General features: G+C 39.7%; 1 protein-coding gene across 2 annotated transcripts in view; it reads right to left on the bottom strand.

Moving 5' to 3' along the window:
* LOC111665943 (phospholipid-transporting ATPase ABCA1) overlaps positions 1-25,031 on the bottom strand; it is a 146,550-nt gene that overhangs the window by 109,267 nt on the left and 12,252 nt on the right. For both annotated transcript variants that reach the window (XM_023421077.2, XM_023421078.2), the window contains exons 6-12: positions 22,638-22,765; positions 21,518-21,715; positions 17,457-17,543; positions 17,157-17,352; positions 7,284-7,423; positions 6,451-6,567; positions 2,576-2,773 (exon numbers count right to left, since the gene is read on the bottom strand). In XM_023421077.2, coding sequence (XP_023276845.1) covers positions 2,576-2,773; positions 6,451-6,567; positions 7,284-7,423; positions 17,157-17,352; positions 17,457-17,543; positions 21,518-21,715; positions 22,638-22,765 — 1,064 coding nt within the window. The remainder of the gene's footprint in view (positions 1-2,575; positions 2,774-6,450; positions 6,568-7,283; positions 7,424-17,156; positions 17,353-17,456; positions 17,544-21,517; positions 21,716-22,637; positions 22,766-25,031) is intronic.

Genomic DNA, 25,031 nt, shown 5'->3' with positions numbered 1-25,031 from the left:
AATCTGACTTCAGCTCTGGACTGAGAAACTCTTCTCACTGATATCTTGCCCAATCCCATCTTGGCCTAATTCAGAGGAACATCAATGGGCAACGTATGCAGTTGTGCAGCCAAGGTTGTGTCGTGCTTCCAGTGCTGGCGCCGCTGACGGCTGATAGTTAAGTGACAGCATTAACATGACTGGATCTCCATGACATTATTAACATATGATGCTGGTCAAAGGGTTGTGTGACTGCTAGGAATCAGTTGCATGGAGGACATCACACACTACAAATCAATTTAATCCTCTCGTGTAGGAGAGACTTCAGGAGTCAGAGTGTATCATACAGCACAGTAGGGTTGTCCTTATATTAATGTTTAAAGAAACAATACTGTAATGCAGTGCAACATCCTCAGTAAGCACCAGACTAGTGTCATCTGAAGCTGCTAATGAAGTTTTATTCCCAGGGGTATGAAGATGATGTAATGGCATTGTTTGCTGCTGTTGTTACTGCCATGATCCCTTCATAATGACCTGTTATGCTGTTTACATGACTCTTGGTATTCTTATTCATATTTTAGAAATCCCACCATTAGTCCCATGATCCTGTTAAACTGTGGGGCAGTTCACAAGTGACACAGGAGTTTGTGGCTCTAATTTGGGCTTGTGCTATTAAAGAAATGCAGCCTGATTCTTTAGTGTTCATGCTGGCACGTCAACTTATAAAATGATGATAGAATTCTGGGCAACTCAAGTTTATGTATGTGTATGTATTCAAGGGTACAATTTAGTACTTAGTGAGTACATATTATTAGGAAGTGTATGTCTTCTGTGTTCTTTATCTGCACATTTGACTTGTGTTAGCTTGTTTTACTCCATATATGCTTTAGTAATCCTTGCTCTAAAGAGGGATTGTCGTTGGTTATTCACCATACAGACAGCACATGCAAAACCAGTCACCAAAAATAATATAATCAGTCTAAATGATATTTTTAATCAGATGTTAGTCTTAAACTTTGTTATGAAAAAAGCATTTTTTTCTAATTTTCATTTTAGTGTATCATAAGTTCCATTACTATATAATACCCAATGGATATTATGTACTTACAATTTGTTGACAGTGCTGACAGTTTATACTCTTCAGCCCTAGATAGCAAGAAGCTCTCTATTTCCCCTACACATGTATATACCCAGAGAAGAGGACCCCACAGTAAAGGATGTCTAATAACTGTCGCTATCCTGGTATCAATTTTGAGCAATGCAATTCGCATTAGGGCAGAAAATAGAATGTATTATGTTGGAATTTCAATGGCCGTGTATGGCTAATCCCAAGGGCCAAACCTGCCATCTTACCTGCCAGAGGAGCTTCGTGGCAGGGGGTGTGTGGGGGCTTTGTACATGGCTTCTGCTGCAAACTGTGCCACAGATCAATATATCAATGTCAACCGTGTGTGTGTGTGTGTGTGCAGGTGTGTATGTGTGTGTGTGTGTGTGTGTGTGTGTGTGTGTGTGTGTGTGTGTGTGTGTGTGTGTGTGTGTTCCTACGTAGAGACACCGCTCTGTTTGATGCCATTACAGATTTACTATAAGCCCATAACAATGGTTTTCATGATTATTGTGGAAACAATGAAGTGACAGATATTCCTGTGAATCTGACAGTTTGCTAAGTCAAAAATATTAAAGATTAATGAATAAAAGACCGGAATCTTTTCTGCTTGTTCTCTAAAAAACACAATACCCGATAGAGTGAACAAGACAAAAAAAGCTGCATGTCATCTGGAAAAGGCTTGATTTCTGTTTGAACAGCAGCAGAGCACAGACACAGCCACAAAAGAGCTAGGAAACAAAAAAGCACAGTGCTAGACATGGACACATTGTGTCTTAGATGCAAAGCACCCTGCTTACACTCTGTAGCACCCCTGGTGTTCTGCCAGAGTTGTGTGACAGTCATGAACAGAAAGATACAGGGGTAAATTAAAGTGCTGCAATTATGTCAGAGACGCAGGACTCTTGCCAGATCACTGTCTGAAGTCCGTAAGTAAAAGTATGAGTGGGAATTGAATAGCTGATACTGCTTGTTTACATATCCTGCCTGGGAAATTGCCATTGATGCAGTAAAATAAATTGCCATCAATATTTAATGTGTAAGATGCTGCTCAGCTTGGTTTAAGTTAGCTAAACTGTATCATGTTTTTTTTAGCAAACCAACAACCCAGAAAAGAAAGCTGATACAACAGGAATTCACAACAGCTTCACATAGTTTTGTTCGAGCACTCATAAATCCCCAACTCCTGCCTTATGAAACCATATGGGTAATATTAGGTGAATCAGATAAATGACATAGAATGGAGTGGATAAAAGAGAACAGTGGTGGAAGGGCAGAAAAAATATGTGTTGTCAATTTTCCTCACCAGTGAGAATTACGTTTTAAAAAACCTTAAATGTCATAGAACAGCTTTTTCTTTTTCTTTTTTTTTGAATCAAATGTCTCACTTTACCAGAAAAACTTATACAGCCCTCTGCGCATGAGCGAGCTGGAAGCCAGGTTCATGAGGTGCTTTGCACTTAATGAAAGACAGAGAAAATAATTACATACACCAAGGAAGTTGGAGAGAAGCTTCAGGATCTGTGTAGTGGTGTTGTAAACATCCCGCCAGTCGTAGGGCGGCATGCCGGGTGGACGGTCCTCAGGAGGCCCATTGTAGAGGAAGTTGGCCAGCTGCTCGGCCGTCCATCCTGTGCCGTTGAGACGCTGGTTGAGGGCAGCAGCAAACACTGGGTTCGCCAGCAAAGCCTAATTTTTAGGGGAAGATGGTTTTAATTACAGTTACAATGGTTACCAGTGAGAGGTCTGGATTGAATGTGGCATGAATGCAATGGAATCTGAATGAGAAGCAAATGGGTTTTAAAAGAACAATGTATTATTTCAGAAGAAGAAGCATGAGGGGTCAGCTTTGTTCTATGGTGCCGCTGACATTCATTTTTCTGCAGAATTAATTAGGAGCATTAAGATAGATGGCACTGTTGTACTTCAGGCTCTGGGATGCACATCAGCTATTCTCACAGCGAAGTAGTGCTCATGTACACGTAGCATGTATGTGCATGCACACATGCGCACGCACTCACACACACTCACACACACACACAGCATAATATGCAAATGAGCATGGTGCAGACACTTGTACATGAGAGTTAAAATGAATGCAAATTAAAACTGCCTGTGAACAAATACACATACATAAGAACACACAAATAATATACACACCCACACACACATGAACACACAAAAGACTCACAGGAAAATACAGACTCCATCCTCTCAATTCCATTCACTAACATGATAAGAAACATGTATGTGATGCCTCTTCCTGTCATCTCAGGCTGTGGATCAAGCTGCAATTGACCTGCTCATGCGACGGATATTAAAGGTGATATGCCGATCTGGGAGCAAATATAACCCTACGTATGTGCCATACGTGAATATGTATTTTTGTTGTGAGAAATAAAACAATAGCTCTTGCGTAAGAAGGTAATTTTACACCCACCTGTTGGTTTAAATGCATTGTCCTCTGTTTAGTAGCCACAACCCCTCATTTCCACCCAGTATTTGCATATTTCCTACTGCTGTGAATTGAACACCCATGACACTGTTCCTGTAATGAGGGTGTTACGACATAAACTTATATTAAACAAAAGAGTGATAATTTACCTGTCATGTCGACACAGGAATACTGAATGAGAATTTAAACCCACGGAGATAATAAGCTATTTAAATCAACCATTCAATGCGATTTGTAATTTTAGCGCAGCGCCATTTCCCAACCTAATCTTGATATTGTAGTGGTGTTTAATTGGTCTGAATTCCAGTTCAGTGTGCTTGTATGTGCATGTTTCACATTTTAGAGTGGACTATGTGGACGCTGACTTTTTGGCGAGAAAGGGCACCGTGCATCAATCAAGATTTGGGCCTCTAAAGTGTGAAATTCTGAGTTGAGATTCAGATATATTCTGGCCAGTGCGCTCAGTGGCATTTCAGTGTCAACACTTCTGATGATATTCTGCTTAACCTTAGGACAAAGTGTCAAATTAAGTAATCTCTATGCTGCATGCGACCTTTTAAAAAATCAGTACAGCCATCTTAGTGGGTGCTACATTAAGGATATGACCCATCAAAAAATGTGGGTATTATAAATCTGTAAGTCATTTTTGAAATTGTAGAAGCAGAGTCATGCTGGCAAACTGACCGTGACTGCTCAGTCTCTGTAGTCTTCACCCAGCTACGAGTGCATTTGCCTTAATGATCAGTGGCATTTGGCCCAGAGAGTTGCAGAAATGCCATTTAACCTTGTTGGTCATGTGTCAAATGAAACTGTTTGTCATGAGGGTTTTCAAGTGAAGAAATTAAATGTATTTTCTGGCTTTTATAAACAGAGGAAATCAGTTCCCAGTGGCAAATTGCCTGTGAGCGCTCACTCTGATCTATGTAATGTTTTTACATAGGTGACATGATAGTGCACCAGTCTTGACATTTGCTGAACTGTAAATTCAATGTTCATGACATAAATGTTGTTTTATACAAGGAGAGCAGTTCCTCTTTATGTTTTAGGATTCAATTAAAGTCTTAAGTTTAGGATAACGTCCTTTAGGGATCAATTTGTAGAATTCAGACCCCATTTTCGATGCTATTAATGGTCTGCAATTTTCTGCAATAGCCATTTGATGTATTTACATTTAGCAATTACCTCTCTATATAGTAGTTTTTATCATCGTCTTTTAATAGGGAGTCCACAGTTCTTGCAGTGGATTAAAGTGCCTTCCCAGGTGCAATGGAAATGCAGCATGCATTTATTCCAATGTAATTTTATCTTATTAATGACATCCCTACTGTTATTAATAACAGACGGTTTGCTCTCTTTACATCGTGTCAGAGCTGTATTAAGTTACTGCCAATGCAAATGAAACATCCTGCTGCTCCTGTTGTTTCACATTAAAAGTGTTTGTCTGGTGAAACAAAGTGTCTTTTGTTGTGAACAAATCACAGGAAAAGGAATGTATTAGTTATCAATGCTAGCATTAAGTGTAATTATTCATCAGCAATGTGCCTACATAACAGTCAATTTTTTAGAATTTTTGTACAGCAGTTTTAAATATTGTGATGATCAATGGAAGAAGGAGTCGTCTTGGTGCACTGTGAGATGGAGGGTTACACTGGAATACCACATCCAACTCAGAAATTAAACCAACTTTACTGTGCCCTGCTATTAAAACAATGCAAGTTTGTTTGGCTGCACTGTAAACAAATACACCACTTGCTCCTCTGTATTTCTAACAAAGTAGCTGCTCCAGAATTGTGGGACCTGTAGTGTGAACCACGCTTGCTGTTAAAACTAAAATCTTAAGGATTACAACTTCAATGTGTAAACACTAAGTAAAGACATCGGTAGCTTAGTCAATGTCAAACTTATTTTTCGACCAATTTCATCTCTAAGCCCTTTCAGGAGAATATGCTACAGTACAGTATGTCCTTCTATTCAGCTCTGTACCCTAAATCTTCTATCTTCTATCAAATGTAGTTGTGGTGGTGATGGTAATTGGTCCATCAACATAAAACGTGTCTGCGACCTTGAAGGACCTCTGAAGATGACAAACCTCTGAAGCCACCATACATAGCGAGAGGTGGAGAGAGAAAGAGCTGGGCTGGGAGAAAATGAAGACAAAGGAGGATTGCCGGCCCATTTGTGTAAAGGTTAGGGCTAGGGTAATGAATACCCTGGCTATATGGAGCTCCCAATGTCTGCTTCCCTCCAGCTGCCTATAAGCTCATTTGGAGTGACACTGGAGTAATGTCAGTGTCAAGGAAATACGGCAAGAGGCAAAGAGAGAGAGAAGAGGAGCAGGAGGGAGAGAGAAAAGTGGTGGCAAAGAGTCCATGTCCTCTACTTCTATAGATAATCCTTTCTGCCAGGATGAAAATTATCCTGCACTTATACATAATTACTTTCCTCCCTCGGTTTCCACATCTAACAGAGAGGTGCAACAAATTGATATACACTACATGTATATTCTCACCTGCGTATATACAAGGCTCATCATTTTCGTTTTTACAGATTGAAAATGGATTTTTGAAAGCAGCGTAGTGTAGAGAACAATACTGTAGCATGTAGAGAAAAAGGTGCAATTGAGCTACTGATCATGTGCCAGTCATTATATGTGAAAGAAATGAAAATAATCCCTTTTTTTTTTCTTCAATAAAAACTAAAAATGGTGAGTTTCGGCGTCACCATGAAGGTTGCCAGGCAACTAGAAAAGACTCCAAGAGGTCACTGTCACACCCAGTTTTGATGCATAGCTAATGGTCCCTGCCTGTATCAAATAAGAGTTTGCATGTATGTTACATATTTACAATTTGAATAAGTGTTTTCTCTGAAACCAGTCACAGTAAAACTCTAAGGTGTTAGTGCAGAGTCTTACCCGTATTGCATTCACTTGAGGACTATTTTGGAGGAAATCCCAGACACGTGGCCCAAGTTCATCCCACAAATCAGCGAGCTCCTTTAACATAGCCAAGGCATTGAATGTGCTATTTGCCTAAAACAAAAAGAAAAACTATACTTAACAACATATTCATCTCACCTCTCCCTGACTGAGAGCATACCCACTGAGCCTCTTCCATTTGCTCTGAGCCAATCCCGACATAAAAGTACTCCACATCTGCACATTTCAGCTAATCCCCGGAGGAAGTCATCACATTGTAACACTGCCACCACCCATGGAGTCGAATGTAAATGGGGTTATTTACCCCTGAACATTGACTTGTAAACAATCTGACTATGTCTGTTGCGAAGAGAGCCTCCTGCGCCAACATCGGGCCGCTTGCTGTGAAGTCTGCAGATTTTGCTCATGCTCATAATGTATTCTAAATGCAAAATCCTCACCGCCTGCCTGTTGTTTGTTTGTTTGTTTTGCTTATGCTGTTATCACATTGATGCTAGTATCTTGGAAAAATATCATATCATGATAACACATTACATCCTTTGCATTCCATGAACAGGCCTCCTGACTAACTACTGGACTGTATGTATTATTTAACGTTGTGTGTGTTTTTCATGCCCTAACTGGAGGCTTCTTCAAACTGATAATGTAATTGATCTGATCCTGTGCATACATGATATACACACACATAGTATCTTAAACAAAAAAATGTCTGTTACAATAAAATTTCTGACATGAGCAACATATTCAGCTACTTTTGAAGTGCATGAAAAGCCAGCGTAAATTCACCACATTTTTCTCTCTAAACTTACTTCCTTCACAATGAGGCGAGCAGCAGGTGTATCAGGTGTGTAGAGGACTTTGCCAAGCACTAACGGCTTGAAGGTGCTCCAAATGTTGCGCAGACCAGGTGTGCCCTCCAGGGTGTCGACTAAGGTCTGACAAAACGCATCTATAGACGAAAATAAGGGATAATAAGAGTTATAAGACAGGGAAATTGAAGGAAAAACCAGAAAAATAACTCTGAAAATTCCTGAATCCTGTGTGCACACTGCACATATGGGAGAGGGGGGAAAGAGGAGAAACAAGCTCTTTGAGCTGTGCGGAATCACAGAATTTGCAGCAACCAAGAAGCAAACATGATAAATATTGCACATGAGTTTGATATTTATATGTCACTATCATAACAACCCTTTCAATACTTTTTCTCAACCCTGAGTGAGCAAATATGAACCATAAAGCAAACATTTTGACCTTTTAATATCATATTTATTAACAAAGCAGACATTTTTTAATAAATTAGAGACCTTTAGACAGACATATCATATTACCAATGCATCATAAATATCATGAACATTTTCAGAAACCAACGTTTGTATGATTGGCAAAACGATTGAGAAAAGCAAATTGTGTTAAATAAGTGTTAAATCAAATATTCCCATTAACTGTCAATATAACATGTGCAATGATACACAAAAACGGGCAGTTACACAACATCTTGATTTTTTTCCTACTTAAAACATTACTCATAAGAAATTCTGTGAATGATTAATGCTTGTTCTGGTTTTACAGCTGCACCCTTTGTTACATTTTCTTTTACTTCTGTAAGTTATTTTTATCCTCTGTGTGTTCTGTGTTTTTCTTGTTTGCTTTTTTGCCTAAATGTTCTTATTTCCCCCCATAAAGCCCTTTTGAACTTTCATGAAAAAGGAGCTCCAGAAATGAAGTTTACTGTTGGATGTGACTCCCTAATAAGGTAGAGATGTGGTTTTGTGGCTAGCAAATCATTTGACGCCAGAAATGTTTTGTGATACGTTTTAGGTTGCACCCTAGCCCTTATATTAGGAAAGAAATACCAAGTACTTTAAATGCACCTAAAATAAATCATCTTTGTCGATTAAATTATTTGTCCTGCAGTCTGACATTGATAAGAAAGCTTACTATCTGATTCGCCATTGCTGCTGCTGCAACCAGGGAATGTGCCACCTGAATTTATCGAATGAAAAGCTTTCATGAAAGTGGATGTCGGGTCACTTTATTTCAGAACAGTGACCAGGGAGTTGCAAAGTGGATGTATTTACTAAAAGTTGGGGTTATTTAAAAATCAACACACACACACACACACACACACACACACACACACACACACACACACACACACACACACACACACAGGCAGAGGAAAACACAGAGACAAGAGCTCAGACCTGAGTAATAAGGAAAAGCTTCTACGGAGCAGAGGAGAAAAGTCAATATGCTCAGCAACAGAACAATCACTACTACTTTAACTTATCTGCCAGCGTGAATATTGCCAGGTTGGTAGAGAGCTGAATAGGTTACATGAGGACCCGCACTGAAAGTAATGGAACCTGGAGTAGGTAGAAAGCGTGTGCTGGGAGGGTGCCTGCATTGCTCTGATTGAAAATATGTGATTCCTGTAGCGTAGCACTTCATCAAACAATTGATCAACTCGCTGTGTCGTCGGCCAGTCAATTAAAGCCGTCTGTCTTTCAGACCTGATGCTAACTGTCCTTTTTGTCCAGACACCTGTCATTACATCAGTGCCTTTTCATGTCCTTTTTTTTTTTTTTTTTCCATTTTTCCCCTGTCAGCACCGCATCAAGACTTCAATTTTCCTCTCCCACTCATCTCATCAGGACAACCATTTTCTCCATCGGGAAGATTTTAGCAGACATTTTCAGTGCAATTAAATGTTAGCCTTTCTGCCTGCTGGCCATCTTTCCCAGGTGCTCCTGGGAGGTCTGTGTGCAGAGAGCTAATGAGCTAATGGCCACCACCTAGTATGAGTCTGGCCAGCTGTTCCCTCCACAGACTGCACAGATGCAACTTCCTGCAATCATAACACTTGAAAGACAGGAAATGTGTGTGTCACACAGTTCAGTAGCTGTCAGCTCAGTAGACTGTTAGCTGTCTTTTGGAAGAAAAAAAAAAAAAAAAAAAAAAGAGACTCCAAATTGTAAAAACTGAACATGAAAGAGAAGATTAGACCAGTCACCATAAAGCAGTGGTTCCCAATCTAGAGGTCTGGACCCACGATGGGGTGCCAAGATAAACTCGAGCGATTACAAAATGATTAAAGATCTACACTGGAAAAATATTTCTGTTACACAAACTAATGTTTTTTCACAGCTTTTTAGTTTTTCCTTCTTTTTTCCTGTTTAATACCAGATGCTTTCAAGCCTCTTAAAATAATTCTCTTAAAACCGTATGAAAAGAAAATAAAAGTTTTGACTTGTAACACACATCCACTTAGAAGTTTTTGTATCTCTGTGCATCCTTGCGCATCCATCCTTGACAAACATTGCAGCATTTAAACTAGTCAAATAAATCTGTTTTGAAAATATTTTGTATTGAGGGAAATGCATTCAACAAGTATGTTAGACTTCAAGGATACACACTCCACCTGCTTGTTTACAAGCAAACTCCAGAGGGTACCTTTAAATTGGGGTCGCGGACAATGCTTCAATGTAAGGGGTCACAAGGTAGACATCTAGTGTGTGCAGGCAAACGCACTGTGTTTGAACTCTCTAAGCACTTCATTAGGAGCACCTGTACAACTGCTTCCTAATACAATTATCCAGTCAGCCAATCATGTAACAACAGTGCAATGCATGAAAACCTGCAGGTACAGGTCAGGACCTTCAGCTTATGTTCAAATCAATCAGAATGGGGAAAAATGATCTCAGTGACTTTCACTGTGGCGTGTTTGTTGGTGCCTGACAGGCATGGTTTGAGTGTTTCTGAAACTGCTGATCTCCTGAGATTTAACAGTCTGTAGAGTTTACTATGAATGTGGAAGAAACAAAGAACATCCAGCGGTGACAGCTGATGAGAGAGGTCAGAGGAAAATTGGCCAGACTATAGTTGGAACTGACAGAGAGGCTACAGTAACTCAGATAACCACTCTTTACAATTGCGGCGAGCAGAAACACTTCTGAGAATCGACATGTTGAACCTTGAGGCAGATGGGCTACAGCAGCAGAGGAGCCTGACGTGTTCCTTTAGCTGTCAGCCAAGAACAGAAACTGAAGTGGGCACGGGCTCAACAAAACTAAACACTGTCTGGTCTGATGAATCTTCACCTCAACCCCTGTGTCACCACCTCATCAAGCAGAACGTCGCGGGCACTCTTTGTCCTATGACATAGCCATATCCATATCCCTGTGGTCTGCGCTAATTCAAAATTAGCTCACTAGAGCTGTCCTCGTGCAGTTCAATATGTGTCTGCAACACATGTATATGTTTTTATTTGAAGCCCTCTGCATCTCTGGACACATCTCTTGTGTTTACAGTATGCTTCCTTGTATTAGAAATAAGTTCTATTATGTAAGTGATGATGACAACAGACAGCAGAGCACATGGGCCTTGACTAAAATGCTCAGACCAATAACAAGAAACAAAAAAATAAAGAATTCTACTCACCAATGAAGCATAAATATAAATAGCAGTGTCAAATGCATAGCACCCTAATATTAGGTATCTTTATTCATGGGAAAGAGATATCAGGTTCTGATATTTTGTGTGCTAAAGGGAGAATCAAATTATAGTGGTTACACATTCTCCAGAGCTGTGAGCGATGTAGTTCTTTTTGACAACAGATCTTTACTTTATTACAAAACGGTGGCATGAAAGAACAAGAGAATCTGTTCTTTACACCAGGTTTAGCCACAGTCAAATAATTTCAAGTCAGCCCCTCAACTTACCTGGCAAATTTAATCAATTTGAGCTGCACCCTGGAGATGGGCTCAGTTCAGCACTACAGTGAGACAGCGCCGTTGACACACTACAAATGCTGGTGCTACACACTGCCTCGCACTCCAAATCACATGTGCAGACATGCAAGTGTGCACACGCACAGGAAAGGATATTACTCCAAGTTTGCATTGCTCATAATTCAGGCGTTTCATGCAATGCACAGCAAGAGGCAGGCAAGCATGTACACACTAAGACAGACATACACACATGCAGTACATATGTACAATGAATATGCTAATTTAAAGTGAACTTCCCCATGCATGAATCAAGAAGCACTGCAAATCTTACAAGCAGTACAAATCAAGTGCTACCTTGCAGCTTTCCAACAGAAAATCAAATAGGCTTGAATAAATGTCATTGAAGTCACTCTCACAAGAGACAGAGAGAAGCAGCTTTGACATTCAGTGGTATAAGACAGGCCTCTCTCACTCCCAACAACTGCCAATAGACACGTATTATGGCTTCGCCGGCTTCAGTATATATTAAAGAGATGTGCTTGAAACTAGAAATAAAGGGTACCAATTACTAATTATTAAAAAGACACCCAGGGGCTAATACTGTGAGGATGACTGTACAAGTCTATGATTATTAGGAAATTTTATGAGCAGTGTCAGAGAAAATCACCAGTAAAAATAGGACAGTGAAAGAGGTTATTTTGACAGATCAATAGAAGATGCATTAATTAAATATTTGTATGCGAACACTGAAGTTGCAGCTACAACAAAATTTTCCCTTTGAAAATGAAAAGAAGTCAAATGAACAGTTAAAACTTTTGTGCTTCAATTGTATTTTGCTTTAAACAGTCAACCTATTTCTGTTTGCAGAGGACAGAGGAAGCCAGCCCATTCGAATACACTATATTGGACCAGCAAGAAAAAAAAAAACTTGTGTAAGAGACTCAAAATACAGTCGCTCAATAATATTTCTCCACCAAATGTATAAACATGACATTGCCGAACCATGTAATCACTTGTTATTCATGCTCATCTACTGGGCAAATTTTGAAAATGGTATCAACTTAAAATTACTGTTTACTGTCATGGAAGAACAGTCACCACCCCAACTGTTCTGTATAATGATTCAGAAGTTTTCCTTTGCTGTCAGCGATTAATTAGGAAGGGAACATTACTGAACTGTTAACAAAACCTCAGCGTTGGCCTTTATTGTAGCTGTGTTACTATTCCTTTGAGTGTACTTTTACACTTACAAAGGAGTTGTAATTGGCCATTATGCAGACATACTGCATATTCCAGATTCATTTAACTGTACACAGACCAACACAATGAAATGCCACGGCAAATCCAAAACAGCCATTAGCATGCTAACAGAGACGTTAGTGCTTATTTTGTATGGATGATACAATGTTTTTGCTAATTTGTGCTGGCACTAGCATGCAATCCCAGTTTACAGCATAACTTTATTCCCAGGGAATAGAGGCGTCTTATTAAAATCTAATTTTGTGCAGTTTTCTCCAAAGAACAGGCATTTAATGAAACAGGAATGCATGGTCTCTAATGAGCACGAGGCAGCAAGATATTACACTGAAGAATTCATTTCAAGGTTTTTGTGGCACAAACATATTCAATGATTTTTAAGGCTTCCCCAATCACCACCTATACTTGTTGTGCTACTTTTATTTACTTTTTTAATGCACAGCACCAGTAAGGATGGTTTGTGTGCATGTAGGGTTTCTGAAAAAAAACGCTTTCCCAAATACTGTATCTATTATGTATATCCCTGTAATAGTAGAGTACCAGCACGTATTTTTTAAATCTTTCCATGTATTGCATACAGTATAAAATTGAACAAACTGAGTACACCCCTGTGTAATTGATTCAAAACAGTGTTGTCTTGCAACAATTGTATCATCTTTAAGTTAAAGTGTAGTGTATTTGATCTTATGTACAACTAAAAAACAAACTTTTTTGATAGACTACACTGAAAATGCAGGCCTCAAAGTACAACCTCAGTGCAAACAAAAGTCAGTTTACCTGCCACCACTCCAACAACAGTGATTACACCTATGATTTCCAGCTAAGGCTTCTTGCATGAAGGAGGTTAAAAACAACCTGTGAACCACAGCTTCCTCAGAGTTCGGCCTGGGTTGTGTCTGATGCAACATGACTCCACGTGGATATAAAGAGTTTCCTGAACAATTAAGAAACTAGACTGAGGGATTTCACAAAGATGAGAAGAGGGCACAAGAGCATCAGTAAGCTACTAAACATAGTTGCAGCAGTGGTATAGGAAGAGTCATACTTGCAATAACGGAGGGCGTAGTGGCCATCCTTGAAAAATTATGCCACGCTCAATTTGCTATTTATGCAACCTTGCATTGAGAAACTATGTTGCATGAAGTTAACCTCTACAGATGGCATCCAAATAGAAAACCATTGCTCACAAAGTGGCACAAAACTCCAATATTACATGTTGGCAAAAGAGCACGAAAAGAGGCCTGATGAATATTGGCAGCACACTCTTTGGTCAGATGAAACCAAAATAAATTTGTTTGGATCAGATGGGGTCCAGCATGTTTGGCGTAGACCTGGCCAGGACTACCACAGTGCCGACCGTTAAACATGGAGATGGGAGTGTGCTGTTACGGGGGCTGCATGAGTACAAAAGCTGTGGGGGTGATGACATTTATAGATGGCATTCTGTTTACACAAATACTGCATGAAAAATGACTCCCAGTCTCAAGAAGCTTGGTGAGTTTTCTGACATGACAATGACTCAGAACATACTGCGAAAATCACACACAAAAGTTTGTAAAGAAGAAAGAAGAACAAAGTACAACCTGGTTAAGTATGTCCCCTGACTTGAATCCAATAGAAACCAGAAGGCAGAACAGCCAAACGACTACAGCAAAGAACAGCTGGACGGCAGAACGTCTCTCCACAGATTTGTGCAAGAACGATATCATCGAAGACAAGGAGGATCGAATTTTGTCATCAAAAATTAAGGTGGATATGCAGAATATTAAAAAAATTAAAAAACTAATAAAATAATGGTATCTCACTAGTGAAGGACGTCCTGACTTGTCATGCAGTTGGTTCTTCAATATGGGCATTTCATTATAGTTTATTTAGTGTTTTCAAATTAACTGGCTTCACTCTTCTTGGGCTTTGATTAAACACAAATAAAATTGTATTAAGTTAACAGAATTTGTAATTACTTCAGATTTTATTGATATTGACTAGGGGGTGGACTCAATTTTGTTATTTGATGTATTTGTCTGTTTGTTCCATTCGGGTTTCATTTTCATTGTATTGATTTAAGTCAAGGCAATAAGGCAGTTTTCTAGAAAATCCACCCAATTACTTTATTTTAAGACATTATGTTTAAAAAAAAAAAAAAAACAACAATATTTTAACAATACATTACTGTATTTAAGGCAGCACCAGGAAAAGTTAATTTTAACTTTATGCAGTTAAAACAAATATATCCCCTTGTGGAAGAATAAAAACATAGGAGAAAAACAGAGGAAAACAAAAAACAGATACAACTTAAACAAGTTGTAGAAGATCCAGAGTAACAGCACGTGGTGCATGTTTTGCCACAGAGCGTTCACAAGCACATTGCCACAGATTGCACAAACCTGTCCTACATGGCAGCTCAAAGAGATCTGCCGGACAACAGCTCCGTCAAGAAAAACACTTCCATTTCAATTCATTGTGGACCAAGAAAACATTACCTTTAATCAATTGTGAGGCATCATACAGTAGCTTGGGGATGCCTTACTACTTCAATATTGCCTCAGGCTTTGACCAACAGGCCTCAGGCAACAGTGCGGCGAATATATTGCTTAAGGATAAGTAGCTTTTTTTTTTTAACTGATTAAATGACACATCTCACAGTGTGAGCCAGCTCGCTTCAGAATGTAGCACGGGCTGTACCTTGTGCTACGAGTTTGCACAACAAGCAACATGGTAAACTACTTGACTGCTGCAGAACTGAGTCACATAAATTACAAGCATCTTTTCTGTATGCACAGAGTGCCTGTTTGACTTTGATATAAAAGTCCTCAACCAACAGATAACTTTACGCATCAAAAACACACATTAATGCAGTGATGCCAGGAAAGCAGAGTATATGCACTGGGTTAGATCAAAGGGTGTTTCATATCAGTACTTGACTCTGTCATGCACAAATGCTTGTAGACTCTATCTTTCCTCTTTAATAAATTAAATTCTTGCAGCCATAATAATGTTCATTCACCTACAGCCATACTGAATGTGGGAGGTGTAGTCCAGATTTTCAAAGCACTGTGAATCTACCACAGTCTCCTCCAATGCGGCTACCTGGAATAAATCTTTCATAACTAGCACCGGGCTGCTGCAAAGCAAACGCCACTGGTTGGCTACAGCTGTGGAGGCTACTCGGCACCATGTTATCATGCTCAGGCTCTGCATATCATCAGGAGTATGGGAGGTAATGACATCCTGGGGATGCAATGGAGCAAGCAATTTAGACAGCTCCAGGATATTTTAAAGGCATCACTGAACCCCTTCCCAAAAATATTTACAAAGTTCTTTTCTTTTTTCTGTGTTCGACTGTAGCGGCCAGATGGTTTTTATTGTTTTTCTTCATTTTTTACAAAAATGTCTACATATTTTTATGATTCTTACTGTATAATCAAAACAACTACTGTTTTTCTCATAGTTCAGGAAGTAATAAAAATACTGTGCACATTGAAAGATCTGACTGAGTTGGACAAGGTGTGTGTGTGTGTGTGTCAAAACTACACTTATAGTGGGGATAGTATCATTTGTTTTAAACAGGTGTCATACTTCATGGTGGCTTGAACTTGGCTGTTCTTCAGTGAACATCGGCTGCTCATTTTGACCATCGGAAGGCCAACTGAGCCAGGTTCAGTGAAATCAATATAGCACCAGAGACTCTGAGTACAAATGCTGACAATATGGCTGGCATGGCCGCATTCCTTTCTAACCAGCATAAAATACCACTTTAGAACTCCAAAAAGTGTTTTAGTGACACCATCTGTTCTGTGTGGGAAGTTTGGATTGCCATATGTTCATATTTAGGATGTCATATATTTGCGCCTCGTGGCTCTGCACCGCTCCGACAACAACATCAGTTTCCATTTGGGGTAAGTTGCTCTGGACTTTCCTCTCCATTAAGAAAACATCATTATGTCAGGGTGGGGACCGCACAGCTTTTAAATGGGATGAGAAGAGTTGATTTGATTGGCCGCGATTGATGCCAGCCCCTGACACAGCCGTCGATAATGAATTCGTAATCAAACCCAGTTTCCAACTCCGGTGCAGGTGCCAAATGTGCCACAGGTGCCTGTTCCTGGATGTGCACAAGTAGTCACATCCTGCGCATCCTGCACAGTTGACTTCACTGTGTGCCATGGAATACTAATTCATGAAACCAGGGCTCACTGGTTCTTCTCTGCTGCATGCATATTTTTGTACCAGGAAATGCTGAGATTTGCATTGAATTTATCTGTGCATGGGCACATCTACCAGTCATTTACTGTTCAGTGTAATTGATCTAATATCATTCCTTTCTTTATGGTTTCATGCCATTATCGATTAACAACACCCCTAACCCATAAAAATCACTAGTGAACCTTGCTGGTTGCTGAACTGACATTTGTGAGCTGCGCTATCAAGACGACAGGAACTACCACTGGTTTCTCCATAAAGTTGTCAAAACACCCTAAATCTACATGACACTGTGTTTAAAGAAAAAGACTGACATCACCCTCTGTCACACTTACTGATCAAGCACAGTTATGCAGTATTGCCCAGTGATACTGTGTATTGTGCACTACTGGTTTGTAAAAAAAAAAAATAACCTAACAGAAATTTTTACAATTCCCCGGTTACCACGCCTGCATATAGTATTGTAAAGCTAAATGAGTTTGCTGCTGCACTTACCGGAACTGTTGCCCATGATGAAGATTGACTTGTTGTTAGGCATCTGTCCAGGTGAGTCTAAACTGAGAGTCACATTGGTGGAATTGAAGTCAGGCTGTTTTCCACACAGTAGCATATTGACACTGCCAATCATGTCCTCTTGGAAATCCAATGAACGTGCAGCCTTGAAGATTGTGGAATTCTGCAATCTGGCAATCTGGATACAAGAAAGTCAAAGGAATTTTTTAAAACACTTTTTTTTCCTTCACAATACAAATATGGATTCCACTCTAATGTACACGATACAGTGGCAACACCAACCTCCTCAATCACTGGTAATGCATTTTGAGTGGTTTTCCCCATGAGTGCCGTGGTGTCTGCTGCATTCAGATCCAAAAGTGAAGGCAACTAAAGGAAATAATCAAACGTATAAATTAGGCTTGCAGAGTTGTTAGCTATTTGCTATTAGATATGCAACTGTTTAAATGGTTTTCATGTCTTGACAAAAATAGAGTGTGTACTGTATGTTATATATGGCCAGGTGCATTCTTCATTCATTTATTCATTCAGATTTTATGAGATTTTAATGTTTAGCTCAACCTGTGAATTGTATGCTGGCACTGGTTAATAAAAGTGTGTTACAGTGACATTCTGAAGCTACACAGTATGAGTCCAATTAGAAGAACTAAATGGCATGCCCTTTCAACCACTGTCATTTTCATGCATCAAGTGTCAAGTATAGGCTGTATTCAGAGCACCTGTATTGTCTTTCCACACACAAAATTACAAAGCTTTGAAGTGTATGTAAGTGGGGAGATCAGAAGGCGGAGAGAGGTGTAAAAAAAAAAGAGGTGTGGTAATGCTGCATGACGGTTTTTTAATAAAATTCTATTCACAAACAGAATACCATTAGGGCAAAGTTTGGACAACGGCCTGGCTACTGATTGAGTCTCAAGTACATTCATTTTGGATCAGTGTGTGTGTGTGTGTGTGTGTGCAGAGCAGACATCAAGAGGAGATTTAGTAAGAAAGCACAAGCATTCTTCTCAGACAATTATGAGCAAAACAGCTGAAAATCACCTGTAAGAGATCAATGGAAGCAGATTTCAACATTGTTACTCTGTCACATTAGATGGCAGAAATTGTTAAACACAATTTCACCTGCACTTTGTTACTGAGGTTCCAATGGTCATCCTTTTGATATCCAGGTAAGCTGATAAAAAAAAATAAGGACTTCTACATTCTACCCCCCCCCCCCCCAGCTTTACCATATGTATTGTGTTCTGAAATGATTTTCAGGAAATCCAAACACAAAGTTGTGGAACACCAATGTCTTAACCATCCTCTGCCACTCACTACCTCAGTGATAAACCCTGACTTCTTCCCCTGTCCTTTTCTTTATGTTGTTGTTGTTGTTATCACAATCATTCAGCAATGTCAAGTTTTAAGTGTGAAGCCTTATGTTCTTTTCCATCCATTTGCTTGAGGCGCTGAAGAGCTTTTCCTCCATATCTTGCCTGGGTTTTCTTTTTTTTTTCTGTGTCTGAAAATGCCTGTGGGCTTAAATTGTTCAAATGCTCTCTCCTACGAACTTCCTGCCTTATCGCTTATTTATTGGATTTGCTGTCCCATATATTTTTTCTCAACGATAAACTCAAAGAAAAGTGCAGGCTTTCATCGTCCCAACGGGAACTGAGGGATTTAAAAGAATTCATGAAAACATTGGTTCTAATAAATAATTCCCACCTGATTGCATGCATTCTAGTAAAATCACTGGAAGACACAGAGTTGCACATGACAGCGACAATTTAGAAAGCTTAGACGCTATGGGGCAGAAAAATGATTTCTCACTAAAAGTGTGCACAGGAAAATTACATTAAGATAATTGTGAAGTAATAAATTACAAGTGTTGAGGTCCAGGTGGTGGATTTGGCCCTGAAGTGGCTGCATTATCAAGTTTTAACTTTAACAGATATTTCTTTATCTCTCTAAGTCACAGAGGCAGACAAGCATAACATTTAACTTTTTTAATTGGTTACTGAATTGGCTGGAACAGAAAATCATTGTCTTTGCATTTCATTTACTGCAAGCCATGCAAGAATTAGAACAGACCATTTGCCTGCCATATTCTTAAACTACATTAAGTTGTGTCTTACAGTAGGTAATTAATAGTATGTTCATGCTGAAAGTTACCTTATGTAGCCATGTTTACTTTTTCTTATTAATGCCAAAAAAGAAGGTTAAACAGGAAATTTTGGGCACAAAAAAAACATACACCTTCGCAATGGGTGTGGGTTTCCTTTGGGTACACATGAGGCAGAGGGTCCAGGGGTCCCACCCCAGTAAATTTTGAATGTCTGGTTTATTTTAATGCACCAATTTGTGGCTTTTCTGCACCAACTTATAGTGGCAATTATAGATGTAAAGGAAAACACAAAATGAAGGCACCAGGGGACAATTCATAATATAACGGAATATAATGCAGTAACCTAAAATTCAAATGTCCCACGCTGTAAATAAATCACATGCCGCCATTTTGACTTTTTCGTAAAGTTGCTGCGTAATGCTGGACTGGCTTGTCTATCTTAGCTAGCTAGCAAGCTGTTATTGATAGACAACATTAGCCTTAAGATTAGTTAGCAAACTAGCAAACAACGCCTCTGAAAGTTAACTCCGTAAATGTAATCTAGTGTCTCACTACTTACTTTGCGTACTTTTTAACAAATTGTTCTCCTCCTTTTCTGTTCTACCTCCTCCGCGGTTATCTACCTGTCTGCGTCCTGTGCACACGGCACCAGTAGAGAGGTGAAGACATACGTGCCGACAGAAATCACAACACTGTGTTTGTGTGTGTGAGAGAAAATACTGTTGTATCTACGAGTGTCATTATAGCGGTTTTTATTGGGGGGTGGGGCTAAATCTACCCATTCCTATGACATTTCATTATTGCATTGTTGTTGGCACAAAGTTTACAATATCACACTGAATAATTTCATAACATCGATTTCAGCAACAATAGGTGGATTAGATAGCTGAACCTTGTGGCTTAAAAACAGCACTGTCTCCTTCAAATTATGTTTATATACCACACTGCAACAGCAAATACCTTATGTAGAAAACTCACACAAAATAAAACAAATACACAATGCCACATTTAATAAAGGCAGCAGAGTCCTGTCTGTGGGTAGGCTTAGGCAACAAAAGGGACTTTGGCAAAAGTTAGGGAAAGTTTGTTTTAAACTTGTGGACCCCCGCTATTTGTGACTTGCTAAATATGTAAATTGACAACATATCATGATAATGTGAATAGAAGACATAATCCAGTCACAAGTCCTACAAAGTGCATTTGTTGTTGCAGTTTGGTTGTGTATTAACATAATTTCTAGGAGACAACGTTGCCTAAAATCATTTGCTCAGCAGTTCAGAACCACCTTTGAACCAACAACTCCACACTAATAGGCCTACTCGGTAGTTTAGAACCCAAATTGTACTAGCAAACAGTGAATAAATGAGTAAAGGTGTATACAGTTGTGCAAAATAAAATTAATTTCTCTGTCACAGATGGCACTAAAATATCTTTTCACTTCCAATGTCCACACAGGCAGTTAACCAGCTGGAGGGCCGACATTGTTAGTTGTTGTTCAGTGCCATCTATGACTTCAGAACTATGCATGTTTCTCTGTGACTCAGTGCGTCACTTAAAATTTGAATTGCTGGGTAAAATATGAAGGTTGCAGGGCCACTCATTGCTGCGAGTTTTAACAATCTGATCATTTGCCGTCACCACATCTGGTCCGATGAGCGAGAAAGAGAGAGAGAGAAAGAGAGAGACTGCTAACACCAACTCTAAACCAACTCTTTTGTGTTATGTGGGATGATCAGAGCACTGAGCTGTGCAGCAGCTGCCAATGACTCTACAGGTATTGATGTAACATGACCAAGAGTGAATGTTAAAATGCTAGACTTCCACAACTGACAATACAGTTTGACATGAAACAGCCGGACAGATGGTTCAAACGGATCCTCTCTAAGTTATTCCTCGGTTACACAAGAGTTTCACTTTCACATTTTTGAATACCACATTGATTAGCCCAGTGACAGTGAAATTTGGAAGGATGCTGGATGTGGGTGATGAAGTATTTCAAATGTAGACATTACAGTGGGTATTGCTACTGTAGTGTCCCCATCAGGCCAGCTAGAGTAAACACAGGTCTCAAATGCATTATCTCTATAAGTTTTGTCTAAATTAGACTAATTGCGTCTGAGTTACAATTCAAAATTCCTCCAAGTTTCATCAAACGCATGTTAGACAAGTTGTTAGATTTGTTCGTTGTGTGTGTGTGTGTGTGTGTGTGTGGAGGGGGGCAGCGTGAAAGGCTCACCTCCGACAGCACTTTCCTCACATCCAGGTTCTGCAGGAGTACTTGCTGGGTGTTAATCAGCTGCTGGGGAGTGAGGGAGCAGCTGACATTTTGAAAAGCCTCCTTTTCAGCTTGGCTGCTAAATTGGACATACTCATCCAGATCTGTCCCCTCACATAGGATCTTCCTGAGGTTGCCAGGCCGTGGAACGCCCATCATCTGAAGGAAAAAAAACAAAAAAAAAACACTAACTTTGGTAGAAGTTGACAAACAAGCAAACTTTGCATCTGACCGTAAATTTATTAATTCATGCGTCATGTATTTGGGATGTTATGCAAACAGAATGCATGCTAGATCACACTCCAAGATCAGATGTAAAGCATTGCTTTCTTTTAATTAAGCCTTTTTTTTTTTTTTTTTTTTTTAAATCACCTTCTGAATAATCCTGACATTCTGTACATATGCACAAACACCAGTGACACAACACGGCAGCGGCAAAAATGTGACAGAAACAAACATTTACTCCCACACGCAAAGATGCATATACACAGTCAATTTGTGTCATACCAGACAGTATACCGAGCAAGACAGAATACACGAGCAGAGGACAGATTATGCCTTGTGAACTTTTTCTCTCTGGGCACGTAGACCAGTTTTGCACCCTGCAACTATCATGAGTGCCTCATACACAGTAGGGATGAGTGCACACTGTATTTAAGCATCCTTGTCAATGCCAGTAAAACATAATTACATTCTTGCAGCTTCTCCAATATTACTGGGGTATCAGTTGGGGAACATTTACAGATAAGACATTTGTTACTCTTATTGCTGTTGCAAGTTCATTTAGTTCCAAATTACCTACTGTAGGCAGCTTCAAATGACTTTTTTTGTCAAGCAAATACTACATTTGGCCTTGATTATCAGTCCCAGAGGCACTTCTTGGCCAGGATGTTATATTCTGAAATATTCACTCACAATACTCCGAGCACATTCGGTCTTTAGAACATTATGGTAACATTTTAATTCCTTTATTTACAAGGTTAGGTGGAAATTCTTGTTTCAAAGTGGTTGGGATTCTTACTAGAGACTGTTTTTTGTTGCTGCATTCACCACGCTAGCAGAGCTGTGAAATGATACTCACCGGATTGACGTAAACCTTCGCATTTATGAGGCTTTGAGTGACTGTTGCTGGCACTGACAAATTCTCTGTCAGATGTGTGGAGAAAGTTTCATCGTCTCTTAGAATACTCCTCAGGGCCACTGGTTGAGCTTGAACATAAAGACGGAGAGACATTACTTTTGCACAACTGCAACTGATAGAGAAAAAGAAGACATATTTAAGCAGCAGTGTACATTACGTGTGTGATGCTGGCAGCTGGTCAGACATGGAATACTTAAAGGTCCAATATTTTACAATTTTCTGCTGTCTGGTGTTATTTGAAGTGTTGAAATCCATACGAAGACATATTTGTAGTTTTAAATACCAAAAACCATCTCAATGCAGTGTTACATCTTTCTCGTGCTTCTCTCTGGAGCTCTAACAAGAACAGGGTGTTCTGTGTTGATCACTGAGCCTCTGTGACGCAAGGTCAGGCCAACCACAGGTAACATACCTTAACATACTGCTGTAGCATAGTAAAACTCAACAGTAAATGCTAATGGTGGTGGTCAGTCAGCGCTGAAATGGGCCGTACCGATCAGTCAGTCAGACTGAAATTCTCAGATATTTCAGAAAAAATCAACTTAGCCACATCTACTTTCCTTGGGAAGGCTGTGCAATGACATTTTGGCTTCCTGACAGTGACTGTGCAGCGTTTCTTAGACATTTTTCTGTCTTGTTGCTTGCTAGGTTGGACGGTGGGTCCAGGTGGGTCGTGCTGGGGGCGTGGCTGAGGGCAGATGACTGTGCAGTTGTTACATCACAAAATTCTTGAGCCCTGAAGGGTCGTTTTAAGGCACAGTTTCTGAATACGGGCTGTGTGCATTTCTCTGTGGATTGTATTTGATTGCATTTTTATGGCACCTAGACCTGCTCAAAAAAGATATGGAAATTTCACTTTCCACAATATGGGACCTTTAAAGGGAAATGCATTTGCTTGTTTTTAAGTATTCTCATAGCTTTGGCCATAAACTGGCCATCTGCACTGTAGATATTTTGCATCCATCCCTGCAGCCTTTCTGTCTCTGCCTCCATTCTTTGACTATCCTCGCTCTTGCATTTGCTTTCCATACCACTGTACACAAATCTGAGTGCATGTGAGACCTGTGTCATTTCCCTAAATGGATACCTATGCCAACCATGAAGGAAAACTCTCTGTGTAAGTAATAGGACAGCAGCCACCCTGAAGTACTGGAGGATTTATTCTATTGTTGAAGGGACAAGGTTAAAGCTAAAGCTAAGGCCCCTGTCTTTAAAATCACTGCAGTGCAGCTGCTAAGTACAATTTTATCCGAACTGATGGAAACAATTGCCAAATCTTTGAAAAAACAAAGCTTAATGGAAAGCCAGAATTCTCAATAGCACTCTGATTTGGTTTTGTTATTGCTTCGAGTGGTATTACGGTCTGATGAATTTAAGTTTAAAATTATGCTTTCTAGATGACTATGGCCATTAAATCCTTCACTAATACAAGTATGGGTTGAGCACTTGAGCTGCATGAGGGTTTGAGTGGGAGACCATTTGTTGCTAAACATGCACCAGATTGTTAACCAGCCATTTTCTCCTGATTAGCTTCCCACAAATAGTCAGGATTTTAAGAAGCCGGTTTCAGAACCAATTAACTGTTCATTGTTGCATCCCCAGTGGCTTAGCTTAGCAGGGATACCGCTACAGTACATTCACACATCACCCATTCTCTGTACTGTACTGTATCTATTCAACTATTCTTCTCTCTGGGACTCCGGGATGTGCTGCTGAAATGATGAAGCAGTTACGTAATTTAATTAGATAACCCCTTTTTACGTAGTGCAATAAATGCAAGTCAGTCAATTATCAGGATGAGGGGAGGAGGTGACTTATATTATTCAAGGTTCAATTAAGATAAATGTTTGTTAAAAAATAACAATCATTCAACATTGTCTGGAATTAATTATGCTGTTTGATTTACTGCGCACACTCTAACCCCCTCCGTTTCCTACCAAACACATACAGTACGATGCCCTTCATGAGTGCAGGGGCATCTGGAGAGATGGACAGGGTGAGATTATGTGGAGGTAGAACATGCTCTGGGCCCTTTCCTGAAACACTTGCTTTTCTGATTGAAGTGACCGCCTGAGTCTTTTAATCAACCCTTGGTAAAAACAAAAAAAGGACAACACAATCACCTTTGACATCCTAGTCTTTTGATCGTACTCCATCCCCCATTCTTGTTAATGCCCTTTTGTGCTTTCGCCTCAGATAGCGAATCCCATTAATTATGCCCAGGCTTAGATCTTTGATGGATTTAATCTTGTATATTACAAGCCAGCGACCCCAAAATGCAAATGCCCCACGAGCCGTTTGTTGAACAGCATACAGCACCCCCACCCCCCCCCC

This window comes from Seriola lalandi, unplaced genomic scaffold (genome assembly GCF_002814215.2).
Source record: "Seriola lalandi dorsalis isolate HSWRI2012SDOR001 ecotype SW California unplaced genomic scaffold, Sedor1 jcf7180002054663, whole genome shotgun sequence".
Taxonomy (NCBI): Eukaryota; Metazoa; Chordata; class Actinopteri; order Carangiformes; family Carangidae; genus Seriola; species Seriola lalandi.
Note: the sequence above shows the minus strand (reverse complement) of the source record. Positions and strands in the feature narration are given on the sequence as shown.